Below are 24,614 nucleotides of genomic sequence, written 5' to 3' on the forward strand. Positions count from 1 at the left end.
TATATATCCTATTTATATATAGTACCAGTCAAATGTTTTGACTATTTCCTACATTGTAGAATATTAGTGAAGACATCAAAACTATGAAATAACACATATGGAATCATGTAGTAACAAAATAAGTGTTCAGCAAATTAAAATATATTATAGGTAGCCCTATTTGGTAAAAGAAAAGACCAAGTCCATATTATGGCAAGAACAGCTCAAATAAGCAAAAATAAACGACAGTCCATCATTACTTTAAGACATGAAGGTCAGTCAATACGGAAAATGTCAAGAACTATGACAGACATTTTCATTGACAGACAGTTTCATTAGAGTTACCGGACACGTCTCAACATCAACTATTCAGAGGAGACTGTGTGAATCAGGCCTTCATGGACGAATTGCTGCAAAGAAACCACTACTAAAGGACACCAATAATAAGAAGAGACTTGCTTGGTCCAGGAAACACGAGCAATGGACATTTTTGGTTCCAACCGCCGTGTCTTTGTGAGACACAGCGTAGGTGAAAGGATGATCTCTGCATGTGTGGTTCCCACCGTGAAGCATGGAAGAGGAGGTGTGGAGGTGCTTTGCTGGTGACACTGTCAGGGATTTACAGTGCCTTGCGAAAGTATTCGGCCCCCTTGAACTTTGCGACCTTTTGCCACATTTCAGGCTTCAAACATAAAGATATAAAACTGTATTTTTTTGTGAAGCATCAACAACAAGTGGGACACAATCATGAAGTGGAACGACATTTATTGGATATTTCAAACTTTTTTAACAAATCAAAAACTGAAAAATTGGGCGTGCAAAATTATTCAGCCCCTTTACTTTCAGTGCAGCAAACTCTCTCCAGAAGTTCAGTGAGGATCTCTGAATGATCCAATGTTGACCTAAATGACTAATGATGATAAATACAATCCACCTGTGTGTAATCAAGTCTCCGTATAAATGCACCTGCACTGTGATAGTCTCAGAGGTCCGTTAAAAGCGCAGAGAGCATCATGAAGAACAAGGAACACACCAGGCAGGTCCGAGATACTGTTGTGAAGAAGTTTAAAGCCGGATTTGGATACAAAAAGATTTCCCAAGCTTTAAACATCCCAAGGAGCACTGTGCAAGCAATACTATTGAAATGGAAGGAGTATCAGACCACTACAAATCTACCAAGACCTGGCCGTCCCTCTAAACTTTCAGCTCATACAAGAAGAAGACTGATCAGAGATGCAGCCAAGAGGCCCATGATCACTCTGGATGAACTGCAGAGATCTACAGCTGAGGTGGGAGACTCTGTCCATAGGACAACAATCAGTCGTATATTGCACAAATCTGGCCTTTATGGAAGAGTGGCAAGAAGAAAGCCATTTCTTAAAGATATCCATAAAAAGTGTCGTTTAAAGTTTGCCACAAGCCACCTGGGAGACACACCAAACATGCGGAAGAAGGTGCTCTGGTCAGATGAAACCAAAATTGAACTTTTTGGCAACAATGCAAAACGTTATGTTTGGCATAAAAGCAACACAGCTGAACACACCATCCCCACTGTCAAACATGGTGGTGGCAGCATCATGGTTTGGGCCTGCTTTTCTTCAGCAGGGACAGGGAAGATGGTTAAAATTGATGGGAAGATGGATGGAGCCAAATACAGGACCATTCTGGAAGAAAACCTGATGGAGTCTGCAAAAGACCTGAGACTGGGACGGAGATTTGTCTTCCAACAAGACAATGATCCAAAACATAAAGCAAAATCTACAATGGAATTGTTCAAAAATAAACATATCCAGGTGTTAGAATGGCCAAGTCAAAGTCCAGACCTGAATCCAATCGAGAATCTGTGGAAAGAACTGAAAACTGCTGTTCACAAATGCTCTCCATCCAACCTCACTGAGCTCGAGCTGTTTTGCAAGGAGGAATGGGAAAAAATGTCAGTCTCTCGATGTGCAAAACTGATAGAGACATACCCCAAGCGACTTACAGCTGTAATCGCAGCAAAAGGTGGCACTACAAAGTATTAACTTAAGGGGGCTGAATAATTTTGCACGCCCAATTTTTCAGTTTTTGATTTGTTAAAAAAGTTTGAAATATCCAATAAATGTTGTTCCACTTCATGATTGTGTCCCACTTGTTGTTGATTCTTCACAAAAAAATACAGTTTTATATCTTTATGTTTGAAGCCTGAAATGTGGCAAAAGGTCGCAAAGTTCAAGGGGGCCGAATACTTTCGCAAGGCACTGTATTTAGAATTCAAGGCACACTTAATCAGCATGGCTACCACATCATTCTGCAGCGATATACCATCCCATCTGGTTTGTGCTTAGTGGGACTATCATTTGTTTTTCAACAGGACAATTACCCAAAACACACCTTCAGGTTGTGTAAGGGTTATTTGACCAAGAAGAAGAGTGATGGAGTGCTGCATCAGATGACCTGGCCTCCACAATCAATCACCCGACTTCAACCCAATAGAGATGGTTTGGGATGAGTTGGACCGCAGAGGGAAGGAAAAGCAGCCAACAAGTGCTCAGCATATGTGGGAACTCCTTCAAGACTGTTGGAAAAGCATTCCAGGTGAAGCTGGATGAGAGAATGTCGAGAGTGTGCAAAGCTGTCATCAAGGCAAAGGGTGGCTACTTTGAAGAATCTCAAATATAAAATATACTTTTTTGGTTACTACATGATTCCATATGTGTTATTTCATAGTTTTGATGTCTTCACTATTATTCTACAATGTAGAAAATTGTCAGAATAAAGAAATGTCCTTGAATGAGTAGGTGTGTCCAAACTTTTGACTGGTAGTGTATACATATTATCAGTAAGCTTGTAAAATAAAATGGTTTAGAAATAGTTGTCCATGCTTCATGTTGCCTTCTACAGCTAGACTAGAGACTAATACAGCTAGACTAGAGACTACTACAGCTAGACTAGAGACTAATACAGCTCGACTAGAGACTACTACAGCTAGACTAGAGACTACTACAGCTAGACTAGAGACTAATACAGCTAGACTAGAGACTAATACAGCTAGACTAGAGACTACTACAGCTAGACTAGAGACTACTACAGCTAGACTAGAGACTACTACAGCTAGACTAGAGACTACTACAGCTAGACTAGAGACTACTACAGCTAGACTAGATACTACTACAGCTAGACTAGAGACTACTACAGCTAGACTAGAGACTACTACAGCTAGACTAGAGACTACTACAGCTAGACTAGAGACTACTACAGCTAGACTAGATACTACTACAACTAGACTAGAGACTAATACAGCTAGACTAGAGACTACTACAGCTAGACTACAGACTAATACAGCTAGACTAGAGACTAATACAGCTAGACTAGAGACTACTACAGCTAGACTAGAGACTAATACAGCTAGACTAGAGACTACTACAGCTAGACTAGAGACTAATACAGCTAGACTAGAGACTAATACAGCTAGACTAGAGACTACTACAGCTGGACTAGAGACTACTACAGCTAGACTAGAGACTACTACAGCTAGACTAGAGACTACTACAGCTAGACTAGAGACTACTACAGCTAGACTAGAGACTAATACAGCTAGACTAGAGACTACTACAGCTGGACTAGAGACTACTACAGCTAGACTAGAGACTAATACAGCTAGACTAGAGACTACTACAGCTAGACTAGAGACTACTACAGCTGGACTAGAGACTACTACAGCTAGACTGGAGACTACTACAGCTAGACTAGAGACTACTACAGCTAGACTAGAGACTACTACAGCTGGACTAGAGACTACTACAGCTAGACTGGAGACTACTACAGCTAGACTAGAGACTACTACAGCTAGACTAGAGACTACTACAGCTAGACTAGAGACTAATACAGCTCGACTAGAGACTACTACAGCTAGACTAGAGACTACTACAGCTAGACTAGAGACTACTACAGCTAGACTAGGGACTACTACAGCTAGACTAGAGACTAATACAGCTAGACTAGAGACTACTACAGCTAGACTAGAGACTACTACAGCTGGACTAGAGACTACTACAGCTAGACTGGAGACTACTACAGCTAGACTAGAGACTACTACAGCTAGACTACAGCTAGACTAGAGACTACTACAGCTAGACTACAGCTAGACTAATGACTACTACAGCTAGACTAGATACTACTACAGCTAGACTGGAGACTACTACAGCTAGACTACAGCTAGACTAGGGACTACTACAGCTAGACTGGAGACTACTACAGCTAGACTAGATACTACTACAGCTAGACTAGAGACTACTACAGCTAGACTAGAGACTACTACAGCTAGACTACAGCTAGACTAGAGATTAATACAGCTAGACTAGAGACTACTACAGCTAGACTAGAGACTACTACAGCTAGACTAGAGACTACTACAGCTGGACTAGAGACTACTACAGCTAGACTGGAGACTACTACAGCTAGACTAGAGACTACTACAGCTAGACTACAGCTAGACTAGAGACTACTACAGCTAGACTACAGCTAGACTAAAGACTACTACAGCTAGACTAGATACTACTACAGCTAGACTGGAGACTACTACAGCTAGACTACAGCTAGACTAGGGACTACTACAGCTAGACTGGAGACTACTACAGCTAGACTAGATACTACTACAGCTAGACTAGAGACTACTACAGCTAGACTAGAGACTACTACAGCTAGACTAGAGACTACTAGAGGCTAGACTGGAGACTACTACAGCTAGACTAGAGACTACTACAGCTAGACTAGAGACTACTACAGCTGGACGTTTTAAACATTAGATCATTAAGTCATTAACACCTTTTACAGGATATTTTCTCTCCCAGGACTTTTGGGACGTTTTGCATTATAATAGACGATACATCCCAAATGGCACCCTATTCCCTATATAGTGAACTACTTTTGACCAGATCCCTATGGGCCCCGATCAAAAGTAATAGAGCTCTGGTCAAAAGTAGTGCACTATATAGGGAATAGGGTGCCATTGCCCATAGGACTCTGGCCAAAAGTAGTGCACTATATAGGGAATAGGGTCCCATTGCCCATAGGACTCTGGTCAAAAGTAGTGCACTATATAGGGAATAGGGTGCCATTTAGGATGCACACTCACTTTCATTTACACTGGCATCAGACTGTCCCGGCAGGACCCAACGACTGTCCTGGCAGGACCCAACGACTGTCCCGGCAGGACCCAACGACTGCAGGAGAAGTTCTCATAAGAGGATGAAGAAAAAATACCTTCCCACTTCGACATGGAGCTAGCTGCTTGCCCACTGAACCCATCTTAACAAGGTTAAGTCCTAGCAGATGATTGAAAACAGACCTCTCTGCATGTCACTTTTTCAACAGCGAGTTATTATGGTTAGCGACTTAAATAGTTGGGCTACTGTTTCAGGAAGGAATTTCACTTATGTGCTCCTTATAACTGTCACCTTCATCATGCTTACTCTCTCTGAAGGTTTAGATGTTAGGCAAGCTGCCGTTTTGGACTGGAAAATGTACTAAATTTAGCATAGCTCAGTCAAATCAATTCCTTCTCACTGTACACCATCTATCTCTATTCTATGGGTATGTCCCAAATGGGCTCTGGTCAACAGTAGTGCACTAACCTATGGGTCCTGGTCAACAGTAGTGCACTACCCTATGTGCCCTGGTCAACAGTAGTGCACTACCCTATGGGCCCTGGTCTACAGTAGTACACTACCCTATGGGCCCTGGTCTACAGTAGTGCACTACCCTATGGGCCCTGGTCAACAGTAGTGCACTAACCTATGGGCCCTGGTCAACAGTAGTGCACTACCCTATGGGCCCTGGTCAACAGTAGTGCACTACCCTATGGCTCCTGGTCAACAGTAGTGCACTAACCTATGGGTCCTGGTCAACAGTAGTGCACTACCCTATGGGCCCTGGTCTACAGTAGTACACTACCCTATGGGCCCTGGTCTACAGTAGTGCACTACCCTATGGGCCCTGGTCAACAGTAGTGCACTACCCTATGGCTCCTGGTCAACAGTAGTGCACTAACCTATGGGTCCTGGTCAACAGTAGTACACTACCCTATGGGGCCCTGGTCTACAGTAGTGCACTACCCTATGGGTCCTGGTCAACAGTAGTGCACTAACCTATGGGCCCTGGTCAACAGTAGTACACTATTCAAGGAATAGGGCGCAATTTGGGATGCAAGCCTCATGGTGGAACTCAGTTCATCTGTTGGTTTCTGCCTTTAGCCCTGCTGCTTTTTGTCCTCAACAAGGTTAAATGTTTCAGCTACTTTTCGTTCAGTTTGACAATCTTAGTTCATCTTAGTCCTTCAATAAACCCACAGGAAAGGAAAATTCCTTATTTACCCCCAATGTAAAACTGATAAATCTTACTTAAAATATATTGTTTTAAGATATGCTCTGCACAAATGACAAAAAAACTTTTCAGATCTTCCTTCCTTAATGATGGCATGCTTATCCATGATCACTATGTGTATAGTCTATACTAGTAGGCTATAATACCAATATATTGACGCAGCATGTTGTAATAAATCAACTCGCTGTCAACTATTCAAATGAACACGCATGTGAATAACATGTTTATATTACACTCACGTTGGTTTGCCGCAGATCTTGCGATGGTACCATTGCTTGCAGTTGGTGAAATATTTCTTGTCCGTCCCCTGTATCTTTTGCATCGCGCACACATTGGGTCTAAAAAGAGATGAGAGAATATTTCATTCAGTTTTATTTTTGCCGGCACATTTACAGTAGACACTTTGAGTTTGCCTATCACTTATATCAAATTACCGGGTCACTTTACTTCAAGCAGTTGTGAAGTACAACACAGTATGCCATTAAAAATCAGTAGCTCTAGAAGGCTATATATTTTATAGCATAAAACATAAATCACGCTTTGTAATTATACGAACCAAAAGTTATGTTTACTTTTGTCATTTGAAATTGCAGAATGCAGAACTTTCTATGCGCACATTATCATTGGAGTAATAACGTATGCTCCTTACCCATGCTGTCTGCCTCTTATCCTGCTGTGCTGAAGAACTGATTGATAGGGTGACTTTGCAAAACAAATCGTTGCAATCAAGGTGAGCGACAAAGTCAATAAAGTTAAGTGCTGCATCTTGGCCTTTTCCCCTTATTCTGTTGGCCTCCGATCTCCCGACAAGTCGGAGAACGGTGCGACCAGGAATATATAGTGAAGGACTAAACGGTTATAGGGAGGGGCGTGGGGAGTGAGCCAAGACACTTTAGCACACACATAAATAAAAAATAAAAATTAAAACTTAACCGAGTCGATCTTATTTTTTAAAAAAATTTAAAACCGCAAATAGAGTAATGATATGAAAAGAAAATGTGTAGAATAGATTTAAACGAAAATAGATTCATTCATGTGAACAAATATATTTTTGAGATATCATTATTTGTCATCAAATTAATCCCAAATGCAATGCCATCCCTCGCCTGAGAGATGAAGACTTGCATCAGCACCTCAAACTGATGCCTGGGCTTTAGCTCAGTTGCCTAACACATGACCCTGGTTTAAACCCGGTCAGCCACACATGAAGGTTATTTCACCTTCTGAGGACATCCACTATAGAGAGTATCATAGCCAGGACATCTATTTTACCACAGAATGTCTTAGTTTGTCCTCAACAAAGTTGATTTAGTCATTGCCCTGGACTGGGAACCCTGGACTGGGAACTCTGACAAAACTCATTTTTGTTAATACATCTGTCACACCCAGAGTGTTTCAGCAGGGATTAATCCATTGTTAACTGTTTCATTGGGTTTTCTCTGTGTCTCAGCTGCACAGCACTAGAGCAATGTCAGGATTACAGGTTCATTTCCTGCTGGTATATATTATTATATAAATTAACTTTTGAATTTAGAACTGGTAAACCAAAATAAAGCACAGTTGCGTTGGATCTCCTGCGAAATATGTAAAGTTCCATCCAAGGAGGACATACTGTCTTTCAGATTTTTTTTTTTTTAATGTCACTGACTGAGACCTGAATTACTTCAGCAGACCTGAAGCAGTTCGTTATTGTTGGCTTCTTCCCATGATCGCTACCATAGAAACAAACCGCACAACAGAGTTCCTTCTGTTATTTGAAGAAAAACAACGGACATTCCCCACTTTATTTCGATTGTCCGGATAGTAGTCCACATGCTCGACAGATAGTTTGTTGATCGTATGACCGTCTGTTGATAAGCGACTGCTTGCTAACGTTACGGTTAGAATAAGAGAAGGGTCAGTAGATCGTTAGTTGAAATGTTACTGATAGTCTGTAGAACATCTTCAGATGGACTATACAAATAAAGAGTTACCAAACGGACACTTGAAGGAAACCAAACCACTGATGAATTATTTCTAGTAATGTTATGCACATTTTTTTTTTTTTTTTTACCTTTATTTAACTAGGCAAGTCAGTTAAGAACACATTCTTAATTTTGGGTGGGTTAACTGCCTGTTCAGGGGCAGAACAACAGATTTGTACCTTGTCAGCTCAGGGGTTTGAACTTGCAACCTTCCGGTTACTAGTCCAACACTCTAAACACTAGGCTACCCTGCCTCCCCAGAGGATTGTATCAAACTATTCAAGAGTGAATCCAACATGTTTCAGTAAAAAGATAATGATGAAGCAAGCTAATAGTTACACTGCTAGGCAGACTGACACATTTACATTACATCATCAAGGTTACACTGCCAGGCAGACTGACACATTTACATTACATCATCAAGGTTACACAGACTGACACATTTCATTACATCATCAAGGTTACACAGACTGACACATTTACATTACATCATCAAGGTTACACAGACTGACACATTTACATTACATCATCAAGGTTACACAGACTGACACATTTACATTACATCATCAAGGTTACACTGCTAGGTGGACTGACACATTTACATTACATCATCAAGGTTACACAGACTGACACATGTACATGACATCATCAAGGTTACACTGCTAGGTGGACTGACACATTTACATTACATCATCAAGGTTACACAGACTGACACATTTACATGACATCATCAAGGTTACACAGACTGACACATTTACATTACATCATCAAGGTTACACTGTCAGGCAGACTGACACATTTACATTACATCATCAAGGTTACACTGCCAGGCAGACTGACACATTTACATTACATCATCAAGGTTACACTGCCAGGCAGACTGACACATTTACATTACATCATCAAGGTTACACTGCCAGGCAGACTGACACATTTACATTACATCATCAAGGTTACACTGCCAGGCAGACTGACACATTTACATTACATCATCAAGGTTACACAGACTGACACTTTTACATTACATCATCAAGGTTACACTGCCAGGCGGACTGACACATTTACATTACATCATCAAGGTTACGCTGCCAGGCAGACTGACACATTTACATTACATCATCAAGGTTACGCTGCCAGGCAGACTGACACATTTACATTACATCATCAAGGTTACGCTGCTAGGCAGACTGACACATTTACATTACATCATCAAGGTTACACTGCCAGGCAGACTGACACATTTACATTACATCATCAAGGTTACACTGCCAGGCAGACTGACACATTTACATTACATCATCAAGTCACACTGTCAGGCAGACTGACACATTTACACTACATCATCAAGGTTACACAGACTGACACATTTACATTACATCATCAAGTCACACTGTCAGGCAGACTGACACATTTACACTACATCATCAAGGTTACGCTGCCAGGCAGACTGACACATTTACACTACATCATCAAGGTTACGCTGCCAGGCAGACTGACACATTTACATTACATCATCAAGGTTACACAGACTGACACATTTACATGACATCATCAAGGTTACACAGACTGACACATTTACATTACATCATCAAGTCACACTGTCAGGCAGACTGACACATTTACATTACATCATCAAGGTTACGCTGCCAGGCAGACTGACACATTTACACTACATCATCAAGGTTACGCTGCCAGGCAGACTGACACATTTACATTACATCATCAAGGTTACGCTGCTAGGCGGACAGCTACAAGATCACATGTTTCTAGAGCACATCTAACTGTTACAGAGCTCTGATGTCTGCCCTGTCTCCCCTTGATGGGTAGTATTTGGGCAAATGGAACAGGAAAACATTTATGGGGGGGTTTCCCTCAGACATGGCTTTAGCTTTTATGCCATACAGAACAGTTTTAAAGCCCTCAAGATCTAGAGAGACTGGGAGTTGCTGCAGCTTTGATGCCAACCCAGAAGTTGAGTTAAGCTGCTGTACAGTAATACCTCTCTGCTTCTAACAGCCTTGGAACTTCTGACACAGAAGCTAATAATTACATTTATGTTGATTCAGGTCTACCACACAAATATGAGTTCCTTACAGAGAGAGAGAGAGAGAGAGAGATGGAGCAGGGAGGTTGGAGGATCAGGGGTTAGTTCCTCGTTGAGAGAGAGAGAGAGAGAGAGGGAGAGAGAGAAAAAGAGAGAGGTTGGAGTGTCGGATTAGTTCCTTACAGAGAGAGAGAGAGAGAGAGAGAGAGAGAGAGAGAGAGAGAGAGAGAGAGAGGGAGCATGGAGGTTGGAGGATCAGGGGTTAGTTCCTCATTGAGAGAGAGAGAGGAGAGAGAGAGAGAGAGAGAGAGAGAGAGAGAGAGAGAGGTTGGAGGGTCGGATTAGTTCCTCACAGAGAGAGAGGGAGGTTGGAGGGTTGGGTTAGTTCCTCACAGAGAGAGAGAGAGAGGTTGGATGGTTGGGTTAGTTCCTCACACAGAGAGAGAGAGAGAGAGGGAGCAGGGAGGTTGGAGGTTTGGGGGTCAGTTCCTCACAGAGAGAGAGAGGTTGGAGGGTTGGGGGTTAGTTCCTCACAGAGAGAGCGAGAGAGGGAGCAGAGTTTAGGGGTTCTGATCAATGTTAGTAGACTATATGGGGAATAAGATGCTATTTCAGATGCACCTCTAGCAGTGTAGCAGTTATGTAATGTAATGGATGTTCGAGCCTGTGACTTCATTCTGAGATATTTAGCTGCAGTTTAACATAAACTGTGCATGTTTCTTCAATGCCAAGGGGGGGGGGGAAACACCCAGACTGTAAAGTAGTACCTCTCTACCTCTACAGCCTTGGTAATAATTACATGTTTATTCAGGTCTACCACCACAAATATTTGACTGAACACAGGAGGTCTTACCAAATCAACCGAAGCGACCATGGAGCGTTAGTTTCTAGAGGGTTTCAGGAAGACTGACTGAACATAAAGATATACCTCAGTCCAGTCAGTCAGACACACGCTTTAGGAATCCTTTCCACCCAGCTGCAGGACATGTAGCCTCCAGGGTGTGTCAGGTCTGAAGGGGGACCAATACATCTACAATTACCAGTCTCTAAAAGACCTCTCTTGTTCCCCTCCATACTGTTATAATGCTCCATTGACCATGTGGTATTTTCTACTAGCTCACTTCCACAGGCAGGCAGGCAGGCAGACAGGCAGGCAGACAGACAGACAGACAGACAGACAGACAGGCAGACAGGCAGGCAGACAGACAGACAGACAGACAGGCAGGCAGGCAGGCAGACAGACAGACAGACAGACAGACAGACAGACAGACAGACAGACAGACAGACAGGCAGGCAGGCAGGCAGGCAGGCAGGCAGGCAGGCAGACAGACAGACAGACAGACAGACAGACAGACAGACAGACAGACAGACAGACAGACAGACAGACAGACAGACAGACAGACAGACAGACAGACAGACAGACAGACAGACAGACAGACAGACATTAAAGAAGTTGGAGGGTTCACAACCAGAGCCCCAGGACAGCAACACAATTAGACCTAACCAAATCATGAGAAAACAAAAAAGATCATTACTTGACACATTATAAAGAACAGAAAAACTGAGTAAACTAGAACACTATTTGGCCCAAAACAGAGAGTACACAGTGGCAGAATACCTGTCCCACTGTGACTGACCCAAAATTAAGGAAATCTTTGACAATGTATAAACTCGGTGAGCATAGCCTTGCTATCGAGAAAGGTTGCCGTAGGCAGACCTGGCTCACAAGAGAAGACAGGCTATGTGCACACTGCCCACAAAATGAGGTGGAAACTGAGCTGCACTTCCTAACCTCCATTCCAATGTATGACCATATTGGAGACACAAATTTCGCTCAGATTACACAGACCCACAAAGAATTCGAAAACAAATCCAATTTTGATAAACTCCCATATCTACTGGGTGAAATATCACAGTGTGCCATCACAGCAGCAAGATGTGTGACCTGTTGCCACGAGAAAAGGGCAACCGGTGAAGAACAGACACCATTGTAAATACAACCTATATTTATGTTTATTTATTTTCCATTTTTTTTTTAACTTTAACTATTTGCACATCAATACAACACTGTATATAGACATAATATGACATTTGAAATGTCTTCATTCTGTTGGAACTTGTGTGAGTAATGGATGTTGTAGCATGAGACTTAATTCTGAGCTATTTAGCTGGTGTTTACCACAAACTGTACAGGTTTCTTTAATGCCAAGGGGGAAAAATACCCAGACTTTGTAACAATGTAGCAATTACTCTGGAACAGTCGAACCCAGCAGGTATACAGGATGCTGTGTGAAGGGAGTCAGGCTAACACACTCCACCCGGTCCCACGTCTACCATCATCCCTTAGATTACATAGAGCCGTGGAATACTGCTAATTAAACTCATTTAGAAGCCACATCTTCAGCATAAGGACTACAGTGCACTGTTTGAGACCCACGGTTCATTGTTGTAGGTGTGCTACAGTATATATAATTATTTATGTATAATTTTTTATTTAACACATGGACCTTCCTGCCCATGTGTTCTAGAGTGACCTTCTCTTCCTTCCTGCCCATGTGTTCTAGAGTGACTTTCTCTTCCTTCCGGTCTATGTGTTCTAGAGTGACCTTCTCTTCCTTCCTGTCTATGTGTTCTAGAGTGACCTTCTCTTCCTTCCTGTCTATGTGTTCTAGAGTGACCTTCTCTTCCTTCCTGCCCATGTGTTCTAGAGTGACCTTCTCTTCCTTCCTGCCCATGTGTTCTAGAGTGACCTTCTCTTCCTTCCTGTCTGTGTTCTAGAGTGACCTTCTCTTCCTTCCTGTCTGTGTTCTAGAGTGGCCTTCTATTCCTTCCTGTCTATGTGTTCTAGAGTGACCTTCTCTACCTTCCTGTCTATGTGTTCTAGAGTGGCCTTCTCTTAACCAAGCGTTTCCCATTAAAAAAATGTAACGTTTAATGACTTGCCTGGTATGTGTGCTGTCTACGTTTGTGGGGCTCAGTTTTTTTTACTGGCTGGCTTGTTGGAGGGGGAAAAACAAACATTCACATTCTTTAAAAGGCATTTCTCAGGGAGGGGTGGGTCAGAGTAGAGGTGGACATCATCAGAGAAGACTGAGAGGTTGTGATACCCTGAGACCTGTACAGGTACACTGTTACCCTCCTCTAACAAACAGAGAATCAATACGTGTGTGTGTGTGTGTGTGTGTGTGTGTGTGTGTGTTTGTGTTTGTGTTTTTCAGCTCATACTTTTTAAATAATGGACAGGAATTGAAAAGTATTTGAGATGTCATTTCTCACATTTTCAAAGTGTAAGCTATTTAAATACAGTGGAGCAAAAAAGTATTTAGTCAGCCACCAATTGTGCAAGTTCTCCCACTTAAAAAGATGAGAGAGGCCTATAATTTTCATCATAGGTACAATTCAACTATGACAGACAAAATGAGGAAAGAAATTCCAGAAAATCACATTGTAGGATTTTTAATGAATTTATTTACAAATTATGGTGGAAAATAAGTATTTGGTCAATAACAAAAGTTTATCTCAATACTTTGTTATATGCCCTTTGTTGGCAATGACAGAGGTCAAACGTTTTCTGTAAGTCTTCACAAGGTTTTCACACACTGTTGCTGGTATTTTTGCCCATTCCTCCATGCAGATCTCCTCTAGAGCAGTGATGTTTTGGGGCTGTTGCTGGGCAACACGGACTTTCAACTCCCTCCAAAGATTTTCTATGGGGTTGAGATCTGGAGACTGGCTAGGCCACTCCAGGACCTTGAAATGCTTCTTACGAAGCCACTCCTTCGTTGCCCGGGCGGTGTGTTTGGGATCATTGTCATGCTGAAAGACCCAGCCACGTTTCATCTTCAAAGCCCTGGCTGATGGAAGGAGGTTTTCACTCAAAATCTCACGATACATGGCCCCATTCATTCTTTCCTTTACACGGATCAGTCGTCCTGGTCCCTTTGCAAAAAAACAGCCCCAAAGCATGATGTTTCCACCCCCATGCTTCACAGTAGGTATGGTGTTCTTTGGATGCAACTCAGCATTCTTTGTCCTCCAAACACGACGAGTTGAGTTTTTACCAAAAAGTTATATTTTGGTTTCATCTGACCATATGACATTCTCCCAATCTTCTTCTGGGTCATCCAAATGCTCTCTAGCAAACTTCAGACGGGCCTGGACATGTACTGGCTTAAGCAGGGGGACACGTCTGGCACTGCAGGATTTGAGTCCCTGGCGGCGTAGTGTGTTACTGATGGTAGGCTTTGTTACTTTGGTCCCAGCTCTCTGCAGGTCATTCACTAGGTCCCCCCGTGTGGTTCTGGGATTTTTGCTCACCGTTTTTGTGATCATTTTGACCCCATTGGGTGAGATCTTGCGTGGAGCCCCAGATCGAGGGAGATTATCAGTGGTATTGTATGTCTTCCATTTCCTAATAATTGCTCCCACAGTTGATTTCTTCAAACCAAGCTGCTTACCTATTGCAGATTCAGTCTTCCCAGCCTGGTGCAGGTTTAAAATTTAGTTTCTGGTGTCCTTTGACAGCTCTTTGGTCTTGGCCATAGTGGAGTTTGGAGTGTGACTGTTTGAGGTTGTGGACTGATAACAAGTTCAAACAGGTGCCATTAATACAGGTAACGAGTGGAGGACAGAGGAGCCTCTAATTTTCATCATAGGTACACTTCAACTATGACAGACAAAAGGAGAAAACAAATCCAGAAAATCACATTGTAGGGTTTTTAATTAATTTATTTGCAAATTATGGTGGAAAATAAGTATTTGGTCACCTACAAACAAGCAAGATTTCTGGCACAGGTCTGTGAGAGCCTGTTCCAAGCAAATATCTTCTTCTTATTGATGTTCTTTATTAGTGGTTTCAAATCAAATCAAATATTATTAGTCACATGCGCCGAATACAGCAGTGAAATGCTAAATTACGAGCCCCTAGCCAACAATGCGGTCAAGTAATTAAAGAGCAACAGTAAAATAACAATAGCGTGACTATATACAAGGGGGGTACTGGTACAGAGTCAATGTGCTGGGGCACCGGTTTGTTGAGGTAATATGTACATATAGGGCGAGTTATTAAAGTGACTATGCATAGATGATAACAACAGAGAGTAGCAGTGGTGTAAAAGAGGAGGAGAGGGGCAATGCAAATAGGCTGGGTAGCCATTTTATTAGCTGTTCAGGAGTCTTATGGTTTGGGGGAAGAAGTTGTTTAGAAGCCTGTTGGACCTAGACTTGGCGCTCCGGTACCGCTTGCCGTGCAGTAGCAGAGGGAACAGTCTATGACTAGGGTGGCTGGAGTCTTTGACAATGATTAGGGCCTTCCTCTGACACGGCCTGGTACAGAGGTCTTGGATGGCAGAAGGCTTGGTCCCAGTGATGCAAGGAGATAGTCGACCGATTAATCGGAATGGCTGATTAATTAGGGCCGATTTCAAGTTTTCAATACAATCGGAAGTCGGGCGCCAATTTGCCGATTTTTATTATTATTATTATTATTATTATTATTATTATTATTATTTTTATTATTATTATTATTATTTTTATACCTTTCTTTAACTAGATGGGGGAATATATTCATTTATAAGACGTGGTTTTAACGGGAAGAAAGAAGAATTGTTCATTTTCAGACCACTAGGGGGTCCATGTTTTTAGACAGGATATCCTGTAGGCCTCCCTCTGTAGTAGGAGGATCTCCATGTTACCTCCGCTCCTTGGTAGAGCAACATGCTCAACGCCTGTGTATTAGAGGGAGGAGATAGGATGGTTCGCTTCAACAAGGTGAGCTGCTACTGGATAGTCATTGATCTTACACCTGATTGAGCTGTGGTGTTCAGCTACTGTCTGTGTTGTTTTAACCCTCTTTTCGGTTTGTCATACGTAGGCTTTCCCACATAAACAGGTGATGAGATACTGTAGATTACTCCCTTTTTCTTTGCATGAGATGATACCCCTGACAGGGATTGTTTTCGACCTGTATGTGGGTGTCTGAAGAATTATGTTTTGTAGTTCTATTTCACTGCGCACATGAGCCACATTTGTAGTTCCCATTTGGAATGGGTGTCAAGAGTGTCTGAGTGGGCTCAGGGGGCAGGTCAGATCTCACCAAACTATCTCCAAGAGTGTCTGAGTGGGCTCAGGGGGCAGGTCAGATCTCACCAAACTATCTCCAAGAGTGTCTGAGTGGGCTCAGGGGGCAGGTCAGATCTCACCAAACGATCTCCAATATTGCGACCACGCTTATAGACCACCAGTGGGGGTTCCTTGAAGAGGTGTGCCATTGTTTTTGTCTGATTGCAGAATATGCCAGGGCTTTTTCAGGATTGCTTTCATTTTCTCTGAACGCTTGTTGTATTGTTGAGTTGTTTTTCTTCTTTGGTTTTAGTTTTTAGTAATTCCTCTCTTGGGATTTTGAGACATTTTCATCATTGCAGCATCAAGACTTTTGTCCTTGTAGCTTCTCATTTTGAATGTACTGTATCTGTCTTTTTGTTTTTAGCATTGCTGTCACAATCTGACCGGTGAACATTCGTTTAACCCTGCTTAACTGACCATATGGTCGACCATTCTTGAGGGGGAAGGGGATGCATACTATCCTGCATGTAAAGGCACTGCGGACTGTGGGCTTTGTGTATAAGTCTGTGTGTAATGCATCATTCTCTTTGATGATCCATCAGTCCAGGTAGTCTATTTTTCTCGTCAGTCTGCATGGTGAATTTGAGGTATTCAGAGCTCTCATTTAGTAGAGTTTGGAATTCATTTAGTTCCTGCTGACTTCCTTCCCAGAGCGCAAAGACATCCTCTATGTATCTCTTCCATATGAGGATTTTAGAAAGTAAGGGGGGGTGTCTCTGTTTTGTAAATGAGCGCTTCCTCAAATTTTCCCACATACAGGTTCGCATCGTTGTGGAAAAAGGGGGAGCCTACGCGCTCCCCGAATTTGAAGAAAAATGTCTGACTCAAAGACGAAGTAGTAATTGGATAATACCAGTTCATTGAGTTGCAAGATGCAATCATTTGATGGAGCAAAGGTAGGGTCTCTCTGCTGAAGGACGTGTTGCAGCGCTGGAAAGCCTCCAGTGTGTGGGATGTTAGTGTACAAGCTCTCCACATCAACAGTGGCCAGCAGGGTCACATTTTCAAAGTAGCACACACAGATGCATAGATACTGTACACAATCTTATCTGAGAGAGTAGTTGTTGGGATTGTAGTTCTTCTATAGTTATTGAAAGAAGACAGAGATGAAATATGACAGGTTACCTTGTGGACAGTCATCTGTTTCTTCAATCAGGGTTTTATGGCCACGTCCAACAGGAGTGAGTTACCATGGGGCCTAGAGCTGAACGGTTAACTATACTACTGCCATGGGGCCTAGAGCTGAACAGTTAACTATACCGCTGCCATGGTAACTATACTGCTGCCATGGGGCCTAGAGCTGAACAGTTAACTATACTACTGCCATGGGGCCTAGAGCTGAACAGTTAACTATACCGCTGCCATGGTAACTATACTGCTGCCATGGGGCCTAGAGCTGAACAGTTAACTATACCGCTGCCATGGTAACTATACTGCTGCCATGGGGCCTAGAGCTGAACAGTTAACTATACTACTGCCATGGGGCCTAGAGCTGAACAGTTAACTATACCGCTGCCATGGTAACTATACTGCTGCCATGGGGCCTAGAGCTGAACAGTTAACTATACCGCTGCCATGGTAACTATACTGCTGCCATGGGGCCTAGAGCTGAACAGTTAACTATACTACTGCCATGGGGCCTAGAGCTGAACAGTTAACTATATCGCTGCCATGGTAACTATACTGCTGCCATGGGACCTAGAGCTGAACAGTTAACTATACCGCTGCCATGGTAACTATACTGCTGCCATGGGACCTAGAGCTGAACAGTTAACTATACCGCTGCCATGGTAACTATACTGCTGCCATGGGACCTAGAGCTGAACAGTTAACTATACTACTGCCATGGGGCCTAGAGCTGAACAGTTAACTATACCGCTGCCATGGTAACTATACTGCTGCCATGGGACCTAGAGCTGAACAGTTAACTATACTACTGCCATGGGGCCTAGAGCTGAACAGTTAACTATACCGCTGCCATGGTAACTATACTGCTGCCATGGGACCTAGAGCTGAACAGTTAACTATACCGCTGCCATGGTAACTATACTGCTGCCATGGGACCTAGAGCTGAACAGTTAACTCTACCGCTGCCATGGTAACTATACTGCTGCCATGGGACCTAGAGCTGAACAGTTAACTATACTACTGCCATGGGGCCTAGAGCTGAACAGTTAACTATACCGCTGCCATGGTAACTATACTGCTGCCATGGGACCTAGAGCTGAACAGTTAACTATACTACTGCCATGGGGCCTAGAGCTGAACAGTTAACTATACCGCTGCCATGGTAACTATACTGCTGCCATGGGACCTAGAGCTGAACAGTTAACTATACTGCTGCCATGGGACCTAGAGCTGAACAGTTAACTATACCGCTGCCATGGTAACTATACTGCTGCCATGGGACCTAGAGCTGAACAGTTAACTATACTACTGCCATGGGGCCTAGAGCTGAACAGTTAACTATACCGCTGCCATGGTAACTATACTGCTGCCATGGGACCTAGAGCTGAACAGTTAACTATACTACTGCCATGGGGCCTAGAGCTGAACAGTTAACTATACCGCTGCCATGGTAACTATACTGCTGCCATGGGACCTAGAGCTGAACAGTTAACTATACTGCTGCCATGGGACCTAGAGCTGAACAGTTAACTATACCGCTGCCATGGTAACTATACTGCTGCCATGGGACCTAGAGCTGAACAGTTAACTATACCGCTGCCATGGTAACTATACTGCTGCCATGGGACCTAGAGCTGAACAGTTAACTATACCGCTGCCACGGTAACTATACTGCTGCCATGGGACCTAGAGCTGAACAGTTAACTATACCGCTGCCATGGTAACTATACTGCTGCCATGGGACCTAGAGCTGAACAGTTAACTATACTACTGCCATGGGGCCTAGAGCTGAACAGTTAACTATACTGCTGCCATGGTAACTATACTGCTGCCATGGGACCTAGAGCTGAACAGTTAACTATACCGCTGCCATGGTAACTATACTGCTGCCATGGGACCTAGAGCTGAACAGTTAACTATACCGCTGCCATGGTAACTATACTGCTGCCATGGGACCTAGAGCTGAACAGTTAACTATACTACTGCCATGGGGCCTAGAGCTGAACAGTTAACTATACTACTGCCATGGGACCTAGAGCTGAACAGTTAACTATACCGCTGCCATGGTAACTATACTGCTGCCATGGGACCTAGAGCTGAACAGTTAACTATACTACTGCCATGGGGCCTAGAGCTGAACAGTTAACTATACTACTGCCATGGGGCCTAGAGCTGAACAGTTAACTATACTACTGCCATGGGGCCTAGAGCTGAACAGTTAACTATACTACTGCCATGGGGCCTAGAGCTGAACAGTTAACTATACTACTGCCATGGGACCTAGAGCTGAACAGTTAACTATACTACTGCCATGGGGCCTAGAGCTGAACAGTTAACTATACTACTGCCATGGGGCCTAGAGCTGAACAGTTAACTATACTACTGCCATGGGACCTAGAGCTGAACAGTTAACTATACTACTGCCATGGGGCCTAGAGCTGAACAGTTAACTATACTACTGCCATGGGACCTAGAGCTGAACAGTTAACTATACCGCTGCCATGGGGCCTAGAGCTGAACTTACTATGAACACAGTGAGAATCAAACAGAGCAATGGAATGATAACACACACTTCTCATTTCATTTATATTATTTGTTTATTTGCATACAATACAATTCAAAGATTTTGAAACCTTCAATTCACAAGTAAGTTGTTTTATATAATCACATTTGAGTTTAGGTTAATGTCCAGTGCTTGTCCCTAGATTACCTTACAATTACAGTATATATCTCATTCTAATCTATTCAACTGATAATTTGAAGATGTTTTAATTGGAAGGGAAACAGGATAAAGGGGTGGTTTATTTTTTCCCAACTTGTATTAGTTCAGGCAGCTTGATCTACCTGAGGGAAGCCCCAGTGGAAGCCTCCATCTATGTGGACCAAATACTTCTGAGTGAATCTGGGGCTTGAGACCAGTGCTTTGTCTGATGTTACCTTCCTTCTCTTTTCTAGACTTCCTACCTTCCTGACTGAACAAGCAGTGTGACCTTGCTGCTACCTACTTGCTCCGCTGATCTCCCACCACCCACTTCACCTTTAAAGTTTGTTTTAAAGGAGAGGGACTCTCTCTGCTTTAAAGTGTGTTTGTCTGTTGCTACAAGCCTGCGGCATCTTCCAGACCAATCACATTGTATCTGGGTTTTCTACTGAACACCTGCGTTCAAATACTAGTTTAAATCTTTAAAATACTTTAAGAATTGGCCACAGCCTGTCTGGAGTTTCAGATGCCTGCCTGGAGGTTTGCAGTTTTGGGACTACCCTTTTGGTACCATAAAAATACAAATTGTGAAACCTTTTTAGGTTCAACTATATTAAATATATTCACATGTCACCAAATAATTAATTAAAACAGTTGTGATGAGGGGTTTTACGACTGGTCACAGACAGCTGATGTGTTGTGTGCACTGAAGTTCACAAGCGAAAGGAAAAGGTGACAGGAGAGCGGGTAGATGCGAAAAGGAGTAATCCAACGATCAAAGGCATCATGCTGTTTTATGTGGCTGCCATGAAAGTGAACTGTTTTCGTGTGATCAGGGGGTGTATTCATTCTGCCGATTCTGGTGAAAAACATTTTCTTAAATGGAAGCTTTCGGAACTAAAAACGAGGATAAACCTACCTGAATTTGTCCAATAGAAACTCTCGTTTGCAACTGTTGCACTGATGAAGACCCCCTGAATCAGCTAGATGCAGACAAGAGTGTTCAAGGCGGTATTGAATGTGTCACTGTCTGTCACCTTGATTTCTCACATTTCTCGACCTGTGTGCACCTACGTTGTAAACTTTCATTACATAGGCTAGGTTGTAGCAACCTCATGATGGGTTTAGAGAAAATGTGAGTATCATGTGGTAGCCTAAACCTATCCATGTTACATTGAACTAGATGAATGGAAAATGAATGACAGTCATCCAATATGCTGTAATAGAAATCAGGCCATGCTCATAAACAAAATGATCTCTCATCTTAAACGGCACCAACCACCACTGACTGGTTCCATTAAACCAATCAACCACAGATGAAGTATTTGGAATGATTTTTTTTTTAATAGTATTTGATCCCATGTGTGGTTTGTAGCTGCGTTTTCCACTCTAAACCAGCAGCTGTAGAGATAAAGTGTTTTTCCTAGCTCCTCTCCTCAGGTCTCCTCACTGTCTGACACGACTTCCTGTCTACCTCTTTTGCCACACATGTTAAGGTTCACTTCAACTACAAAACAATCCGTGGTTGTCATGGGTACGGCATTAGCTGTAGACAAAACAAAACTTGGAACAACAGCCACACCCCCCCCCTTCCCCTGACAGTGCTCACTTCACTGTATCACGTCCACCACACATTCTGCAACTACACCAACATGCAATGTACCCCAAAAAGCTAATAACCGATTTAAGGAGAAAGAGAATCATGACAAGTTGGTCAAAATGTAGATATTTTTTTTTAATGGAAAGATGTGCATAATCACCCAGTAAAAGTTACAAAGGGACAGTTAACATAAGTGTGCATGTGCTGTGGTATAGTGTAGGTGGTTTTGGCGAGTGGAATCAATAGCTAGCGACTCAGCAAGAAAACATTCAGAACAACAACAGTGGTTACTTAAAAAAAAAACAGAGAGAGAGATCCTCAGTTCAGACAAACAGGTGTCTTTGTGTATAAAGACAAAGCTGATGTAGTGGTTACGTAAGTTCTCCAGAATCTCTCCTGTAAACATTCTCAGAGCATAAATCTGAGTCATAAGAGCCATCCAACCCCTTATACTCTACAAACCTTTTGAAACAAAGTAGCCGGGACCAAATATTGGTCAATTGGTCACTCCAACCTCTGTAGGAATGGAATAAATAGGATAAATATTATTTTAAAGCCTTTTTTTCTAACACTTTTTTTGTCTAGTGTTTATCAGTTTGCCACTGTATCTCACTGGCAAAGAATGCATTAGACCTTCCATCAATCAAGATCTCAGATGACGTAGCAGTGTTAAGAAGAACAGGTTGCGTAATCTGTCCGTTTTTAAAGTAGCATGTGGTAATTTAGGTGAAACGGCTATCGTACTAGTGTAGCTTTGTGCTTGTAGTTGGGTCATTACCAGAGCAGATGTCTTGAAAGTGACAAGGGTCAGTGGCTCACAAAAGTGCTCTGAGCCGTGTTTACTGCAAGCTCCCAATGAACTCCAATGAACTGTGCCTACCTGTAGACTCACAAAGCCTGTGGCCTCACGTAACTGTATTAAAGATCAACAGCCTTCCCTTTAAAGGGAAACCATTTGTCCCCTGGAATCCAATATCATCAACCATTGAGGTTGTGGTCAGGTTTTGTTGTTAGGGCATTATCATCATCGTCATTATCATATCATCATTATTATCATTATCGTTACTGACATCATTATTGTCATCGGTATCATCACTATCTGTCACACCCTGATCTGTTTCACCTGTCTTTATGCTTGTCTCCACCCCCCTCCAGGTGTTGCCCATCTTCCCTATTATCCCCAGTGTATTTGTACCTTGTTCTCTGTTTTTCTGTTGCCAGTTTGTTTTGTTTCGTCAAGCCTACCAGCGTTTGTCCAATGCTCTTGTCTTTTTCTAGTTCCTGTTTCTAGTTTTCCCGGTTTTGACCATTCTGCCTGCCCTGATCCTGAGCCTGCCTGCCGTTCTGTAACTTGTCATACCACCCTAGATTACTGACCTCTGCCTGTCCCGAACCTGAGCCTGCCTGCCGTTCTGTACCTTGTCACACCACCCTGGATTACTGACCTCTGCCTGTCCTGACCCTGAGCCTGCCTGCCGTTCTGTAACTTGTCACACCACCCTGGATTACTGACCTCTGCCTGTCCTGACCCTGAGCCTGCCTGCCGTTCTGTACCTTGTCACACCACCCTGGATTACTGACCTCTGCCTGTCCTGATCCTCATCGACTATGGACGCTACCCTGGCGTCCGAGCTGGGCATCCCCACTCAGCCCCTCTCCATTCCTATGGATGTTAGAGCGCTGGACGGGCGCTCTATTGACCGAGTCATCCACAATACCAGCCCCATCAACCTACATGTGTCAGGGAACCACAGCAAGATGATCCTATTACTGCTTATTAAGTCTCCTCAGGTTCCTGTGGTATTGGGATTTTCTTGGCTCCAGGGACACAATCCCCTTATTGACTGGTCTGCTGGTGCCATCATGGGCTAGAGCCCATTCTGCCATGCTCATTGCCTGAAGTAAGCGCAGCCTGCCTCGGGACGTCTTCCTGGGGGCTCAGAAGTTGCCCCGGACCTCTCCGCCATTCCCGCGGAGTACCAGGACCTGGTGTTCAGTAAGGCCCGGGCCACATCGCTCCCGCCGCACCGACCCTATGACTGCGGGATTGACCTTCTCCCAGGCACCGCTCCGTGCCGGGGATGAGTATACTCTCTGTCAGGTCCGGAGACCAAGGCTATGGAGACTTACATTGAGGACACCCTAGCTGCAGTGTTCATCCATCCTTCTGCCTCCCCCGCCAGCGCAGGTTTCTTCTTTGCGGAGAAGAAGGACGTAACCCTGTGCCCGCGCATTGACTCCCGGGGCCTCAACAACATCATGGTGAAGAACCTCTATCCACTACCACTCATCTCCTCTGCCTTCGAGCCACACCAGGGGGCCACCGTGTTCTCCTAGCTGGGGCACAGGACACCCCCCATTCCGACATCTGAAGCATGTGGGCAGACCACAAGAACCTGGAATATCTCCTCATCACCAAATGTCTCAATTCCAGGCCAAATAGATGGACCATGCTTTTCAACCGGTTCAACTTCTCCCTCTCATACCGACCGGGATCTAAGAATGTCAAGCTGGATGCTCTGTCCCGCCAGTATAGCCCCAGGACTACACCTTCAGAACCCGAGATCCTCCTTCCCACTTCGTACTTGGCAACGGCACTCAGCTGGAGAATAGGGAAGAAGGTTTGTGAGGCACAGCGTTTCCACAGCGTTTCCACAGCGTTTCCACAGCGTTTCCACAGCGTTTCCACAGCGTTTCCAGCGAACCCCGTTC

At 43.5% G+C, this 24,614-nt stretch overlaps 1 protein-coding gene across 2 annotated transcripts in view; it reads right to left on the reverse strand.

Moving 5' to 3' along the window:
* LOC110504485 (transforming growth factor-beta-induced protein ig-h3) overlaps positions 1–7,205 on the reverse strand; it is a 30,049-nt gene extending 22,844 nt beyond the window's left edge. For both annotated transcript variants that reach the window (XM_036969872.1, XM_036969871.1), the window contains exons 1-2: positions 6,992–7,205; positions 6,582–6,680 (exon numbers count right to left, since the gene is read on the reverse strand). In XM_036969872.1, the coding sequence (XP_036825767.1) occupies positions 6,582–6,680; positions 6,992–7,107 (215 nt within the window). In that variant the 5' untranslated portion in view covers positions 7,108–7,205. The remainder of the gene's footprint in view (positions 1–6,581; positions 6,681–6,991) is intronic.
* Positions 7,206–24,614: the final 17,409 nt, after the last annotated feature.

This window comes from Oncorhynchus mykiss, chromosome 31 (assembly GCF_013265735.2).
Source record: "Oncorhynchus mykiss isolate Arlee chromosome 31, USDA_OmykA_1.1, whole genome shotgun sequence".
NCBI classification, from domain to species: Eukaryota; Metazoa; Chordata; class Actinopteri; order Salmoniformes; family Salmonidae; genus Oncorhynchus; species Oncorhynchus mykiss.